This window comes from Vigna radiata, unplaced genomic scaffold, assembly GCF_000741045.1.
Source record: "Vigna radiata var. radiata cultivar VC1973A unplaced genomic scaffold, Vradiata_ver6 scaffold_176, whole genome shotgun sequence".
NCBI lineage: Eukaryota > Viridiplantae > Streptophyta > Magnoliopsida > Fabales > Fabaceae > Vigna > Vigna radiata.
The window spans coordinates 85,008-91,381 of NW_014542549.1; the positions used below are offsets into that span (position 1 = coordinate 85,008).

At 33.6% G+C, this 6,374-nt stretch overlaps 1 protein-coding gene and 1 long non-coding RNA gene across 4 annotated transcripts in view; both read right to left on the minus strand.

The window, feature by feature from the left end:
* Nucleotides 1-1,073, minus strand: part of LOC106780230 — a 3,698-nt gene extending 2,625 nt beyond the window's left edge. The window contains exon 1 of one of the 2 annotated variants that reach the window (XR_001377238.2): nt 523-1,073. This is a non-coding gene — a long non-coding RNA (uncharacterized LOC106780230). Of the gene's footprint in view, nt 1-511 lie in introns of both variants that reach the window. The other variant, XR_001377239.2, reaches the window with a different exon arrangement.
* Nucleotides 1,074-1,198: 125 nt separating this feature from the next.
* Nucleotides 1,199-5,340, minus strand: LOC106780232 (alpha-mannosidase-like). Of its 2 annotated transcripts, none has more exons than XM_022776909.1 (6): nt 4,816-5,340; nt 4,442-4,741; nt 4,275-4,358; nt 4,007-4,095; nt 2,877-2,963; nt 1,199-2,415 (listed from the first exon to the last, which is right to left on the minus strand). In XM_022776909.1, the coding sequence occupies exons 2-5, from the start codon at nt 4,649-4,651 to the stop codon at nt 2,915-2,917; spliced, it is 432 nt and encodes a 143-aa protein (XP_022632630.1). In that variant the 5' UTR covers nt 4,652-4,741; nt 4,816-5,340; the 3' UTR covers nt 1,199-2,415; nt 2,877-2,914. The 2 variants fall into 2 exon arrangements, 1 of the variants encoding a protein (XP_022632630.1); XR_001377240.2 differs by lacking the exon at nt 1,199-2,415 and adding an exon at nt 3,179-3,260 and having other exon boundaries at nt 2,487-2,963.
* Nucleotides 5,341-6,374: the final 1,034 nt, after the last annotated feature.

Here is a 6,374-nt window from a genome sequence, read left to right on the forward strand (position 1 = left end):
CATTCACACGTTCATACATCCAAATATAATTAATTTTGCAACAATCCAGTTAATACTTTTAATATAATATACTAATAATCCCAAAGGAAAAAGTTTATTACAAACTATCTATAATATAATATATATATATATATATATATATATATATATATATATATATATATATATAACAATATATCAATTATGACTAACATCCTATACAATAAATATATGTGCCCTGCATCCAAACTATACAAATATATATTTGAATCAAAACAACAAATAATTTTCTGGAGGATTTTATATCCAAACAGCAAATAATTTCCTGCAACATTTTATCAAAACAGCAAAAAAATTTCAGCAGCATTTTTATACCTAAACAACAAATAATTTTCTGCATCATTTGAATCAAAACTGCAACAGTTTCAGTAGATTTTTATTTTGAAACAACAATAGTTTATGCAGAATTCTAAGAGATGAATAAAATAGAATTAAGGGGAAAAACAGAAGTTGTACAAATATAATATTTTACAATATACAAACATGGTAGAAGGCAAGGCACTCAAGCACAAACTTATCCATTGAGTCCAATTCCAAATCCAGAGTAGCATCATAATCCTTGACCTGAGATCATAAATGAAGTTGCTGAGTGACAAATGTGAATCAGTATTTCTCCCAAAAAGTTAAGAGTAAAAATTTACTGCCTATTTGTATTGTCCAAGAGCATGGTAGCATGAAGCTCGAAAATATAAGCACTCAAAATTGAGGCAATCAACGCTCAAACCCATTGACAAATCATTGATCGCCTTCCTGTCACAATCAAACCCAATTTAAGTCAAAAACAAGATAAAGTGGATGATGAAACTTGTAGGGTCATAATTTAATTGATGGCATGCTTTTAGGTTATACAAATGTGATCTTCTTATCAATGTTATCTTTTAGTATCTTTTAGTTATAGATTTTATGTATTTTTTAGTAGTTTAGTTCTTCCTATCAGATTTCATCTATTTTCAACTTCTACCACCATCTTTTCAATAACTACCTGTAGGTCTGCCACTATATCTCAAAGTGTTACTTTAATTCATGGCCCCAATCATAATTATCTCAATTAAATAGTCAATCTCAAATTAAATAGCAGTTAAGGTTGTTTACATACCTATGTTGTCCCATTGCATGGAACAAGAGGTCATGCAAATGATGAGCTCTGGAAAACCTAACATACAACACAAGTAATCAGCTGCAGATAAAGAGCAAATAGGCATAAAGTTCTTCAAACTTTATAAACCAGTTACCAGCTAAAATGCCTATGATGCCAATGATACCATTTCATTAACAACAATTACCTTCCATCAATTTGCAACATCTGACTTAGACATTCTTGAGCTTTTTGGCTTCGATATATCTGGATAGAACTTCCAAAAACCTCATGTTCAGAATAAATCTAGCAGTCAAAATAATTTAAAATAAAAGCTTTTCCTATAACATAAAATGAAAGGCCAAAATTTGTGTCCCATACTTAATAGATAATTTTATAAATCACACATTGATAGATCCTGATCAACTATCAAAATCACACATTCACAACAGGGTGAGTAACAAAGTCATCAAACTAGATCTTGGGAAAGTTCCCATCACCTTCTCCTCAATAGATGCGACTCCAATTGTCTCCAACAAACTAGATCTTCCTCATTACTTACACATCCACCTTAGTGCTCTAAACTCAACTACTTTCTCTTTTCTTGATAAGTTTCTAATGATCTATTTATTCTCAATAATATGCATGAGCCTCTGTTGGTCTTCTCACTAGACAAAACAACTTGGTAAGTTTCCATCATCCTTTTCCACCTCAGGGCTATAAACCCATTTACTACCTGGTTAATGGTCATTTGAAGATGACATGGTTAGAGCTTAAGTCTTCCCAAAAATACGACTAAGTTAAAAATGTAAAGAGTATCTTGTTTCCAAAATCTAAGCATACCTACGTCCCGCAATACTGAACAACACCTTAGAAGACTTTAACTTAGACAGATAAAAGGAAAGAAAAATAAAAACAAAAAACAGAGCTTGAAGTAACTATAACATACGCGATGATAATGACCGATTATGATCATTTCTTGTGGCTTCTGCGAATGCCTGGAAGCGGCTTCGACGATTCGTTGGCGATTATGACGTGACGGATGACGACCTTATTCTCCTCAAAGGGGATCTTAGGGTGATGCGCCTCGTGATGAATTTGCATCGATTTCATGTCAGGAATCGTATTTCAAGTGCCTGCCTTTCTCCACACCAGACTGGTCCGCCAAGCTCGCCTTATCGTCGTCGCAGTTGGTAGTGGTGGCGTCGATCTTCGCGTTATCTCCTTAGCCGCGTGCTTCTTGGGTTTCGCCTTCCCGGTCATCACGTCGAGGTGTGGCTTTTCATATCAGATTTTTTAATCTTGTTTTTATATTGGAAATAAAATGTATAAATTGAAAAGATAAAATGTAGGTACTATTTAACATATGCAAAATTTTGTACCATAAAATTTGGAACAGGACGAAGATAATTTGGAGATTGAATTGATCTTTGTTTTGATTGTGTTTCTTCCTATATTTTATTCTTTTCCTTTTTGGCTTACATTCTGTAATACCTTCAAATGTATTTTATTGATTGAAAATAACTTGTAGAATTCTATAACAAACAGATGGCTCAATAAGCAAGAGTCCAATCATTATGCAGGCATAAATAGTAACAATACTTTTTAATTGAAAATTTGTATAGGCTTAGCTACATTATCTACACCATGTTAAAATCTTGGAAATGATGCATTTTAATAATGTTTACATCTAAGCAAGTTTTAATACACACATGTCTTCAAACCTCAAAGAGAAGGCTTAATACACACACAATAGACAAACCTCTCCCAATCGTCAAAACGCACCATATATGCCTCCTACTATTGTAGAGAAGATAGCATACCAAATCTGTGTATCCATAAAGTAGACCTGCAAAGGGAACCTCGTTACTGTTGAAAACTTAGAACAAAGAAATCATGCAATTAGTGAGACACATGACAGCAAGATAGAAACATACGAGTATGATAGGGGACCATATAGCAATCACTACTCCCATATTGTTTTTGGTTGCATGTGGTAGAATATGATATTAAGAACAAACATTATATAAACTACAATTTTTTTTCATTAATTCCAAGTTTTACCGTGAGGGAAGAACTCATGCCATCTGTAATTTGATACATGAGCATTCATGTTGGCTCTTGTTGGAGCCACAAGAGGCATTATCTGCAGTTTTGAAGAAATTTAAGATAATGAATTTAAGGTCAATATAAGATGGTACAGAAAAGTCTGCACCTTTGATAAAAATTGCTTAGATAATTTACAGTAATCATACTATATGAAATTGTTGATTCCTATGCATAAAAGCACATACTAAATATTGATATAAAAATTTTACTTGGACACAAGGTTAAGTTATTTAAAAGAAATACAATTTTTTTATGGGAATGAGCTATAACAGGGTGCTTGGAAATGCAGGATACTGGCAGGTGTAAATTTAAATTAAAAAAAAAACAAAAATATTGCTTCCAATTATTAGGGCACAGTTTTCAAAGATTTAGTTTAGTGGTTAATTAAGGTCTAGGATTTAATACAATGAACCAAACATAATCTACAGAAGAATGGCACAGACATAGCAAAGATCTGAGCTATGATTATTAAATAGCAGCAGTGTTCCATTTTGGAGGTTTTGGTTGGAACAACAATGACAAAATCTTTGAGAAGAGATTTGTGTGATAAGTGCATAATATGATATTGATAAGTGCACCAACCACCATTTCTACACCTCAGTAACACATCACACTCACTTCAACTTACTATATGTAATTGAATGACTCAAATTTATATTCTTCTCAGTTCCACACAACTACATGTTCTTAGTTCATACAACCTTTTTTCACAAACAGATAGATAAACAATTCGAAGTAACACATCATATCTTTCACTCATAACTCAGATCAGAATCAACGTACACAAATTCTAGCTGGCCACCATCCACAAGCTTTGTCACTTGCGCCTGTGTTTCTAGAGTTTGTTCCACCCACCATCTATGGAAAAATGCCTGTCATTCACATGGAATTGAGTTTATTCTTTCAATTCAATAAGAAAAGAGTTCCATGTAATATATAGTGATTTTGACATCATTTTAACATGGTTTTATGTAATTTTGTCAGTAAAAGGTACAAAATCTCCAAAAACTGAACTGAAACTTATAGTAGACACCAAACTCCAATATTTTACCATCTCAGCTAATACAAACTTCCTGTTTTGGTCACGCTGCAGGGACATAACCACCGAATCCAGCACATTCTCCACACATGCCCCCTGAAAATAAATTAACCATAAAAAAACATACACACATAATTTCAACAAAAAGCAACACACATAATTGATTATATGACTCCAACCTGAATTGTATGGTGTGACCCAACATAGTATTGATCAACGGTCTTGAGCCAGCCAACATCATCATGGGAATGAGCAACGAGATGAACATTCAATTTGCCTGGCGCAATACTTGCTCCAGTGTTGTATTTGACACAGAATACCAAGCCACATGAATAAAGCAGGAGAATAACACAGAAACACTCTGAAACTATAGTCATTCTCTCTGACATTTTTCACCTCTGAAATTGATAGGCTTGAGAAGGTTTCGATTGTGAAGTGCATGAATTTTCAAACTTCACACTTCAATGAATAAGTAGAGACTGCAAATAAAAAGATAGTACACATATCATTATATATAAGCACAAATACACAAGCCATATATGCCTCTGTTTACCGGAGACCACCATATCATGAGCTTCGATGGTGTCGTAACAGGCGAAGACGAAGAGGAGATCGCGAATCTGAATGGCGGCTTCGTCAAGGCGAGGAACGGGACACGGAGTAAGCGACGACGAGGAACCTTCCAAAAGTGCGCATCCTTTTTTCCCTCTCCGCTTTATTCACACTGGGAGTTCGTTTCAGCTTCTTCAATTCTTCAAGCACGGCCTCCCGAACTTGGTCAATGTTGTTCAAAAGCTTCTTTTGCGGTGTAAAATCTAGTCGGCAAAGCGGAAGACGGTGAAATCAAAGGCGAACCCTAGATTCGAACTAGATTCGAAGGTTTGTTCGGAGGAGATTCTAGGGTTCGAGGTAAGAAGAGATTTAATCGGTGAAAAAGGTTGGGTGTTTGAGGCTATGCTCGAGACAACGAAGAAAATGTAGGTTTTGGCGAAGAAGAACTAGCGAACCCGAAATCTCAAGCTTCGAAGAAATCAAAAGACGAGGGAGTATATTGTTCAAAGAAGAAGAGCGGAACGGGAGTAGGAGGAACTTGATATCACAAGTTTCATATTATAACGTATATATAAAACTACGTTATAATATCTATTAAATTATTTATAAGTTTGCCACCATGTTTTATATTATAACTGATATAAAAAACTACGTTATAATATGTTTTAACCTTATTTACTAGTTTGTCACTGCGTTTCATATTATAACTGATTTACAAAAATACGTTATAATATGTCTTTATTATAACGAATAATTTCTGTACGTTATAATATACGTCGTTATAGAAAAGTATTTTTCTACTAGTGCTTCTAAGAACTTTCCTCTGACAAACAGTGTTCTATTAAGCTTTCTCAGTTCAAAACGTTGCTTTTGAAGATTACAAAAACCAATTATATAGCCAAGTACACTGAATGCCAAAGGTTAGCTCCCAACTGCCATTAATAATCTATTATTATAAGTGATAATCGATTATTCAAGTCCGTTACAGAGTTTTCAAAAAGTGATATTCGATTATATGAAGTGATAATCGATTATTCAAGTATGAATTGTGATAATCGATTATTGCTTCATGATAATCGATTATTCTAGTACAAAATGCAAGTGATAATCGATTATAGCTTGTCCATAATCGATTATTCTAGTAAAAATTACAAGGTGTAATATTTTCCTACTAAATTCAAAATCTACAAGTTGCTTTTTAAATAAATCTAATGTTCTCTTCAAATAATACTTCTTGCAGCATCATCAAAACAATTCTTCAGGTTTTAGCAGTACTCCTTATTGCTAACAATCTCCCCCTTTTTTATGATGATAAAAAACTCACTTTTAAAAGCAACTCTGGTTTACCTGCAACACATACAAGCTAATAGACAACCACAGAGTTAGCAGTACCTGTACAATTGTAAAATATTTCTCCCCTTAATTCTCCCCTTATATTTCTTCTCCCCCTTTTTGATCATAAGTTAAAAGAATAATGTAAAAATCTCCCCCTTAATATGAGCTCCCCCTCAATTATATAATATATGCATAAAACTGACATAAAAGCTCATTATATTAAGA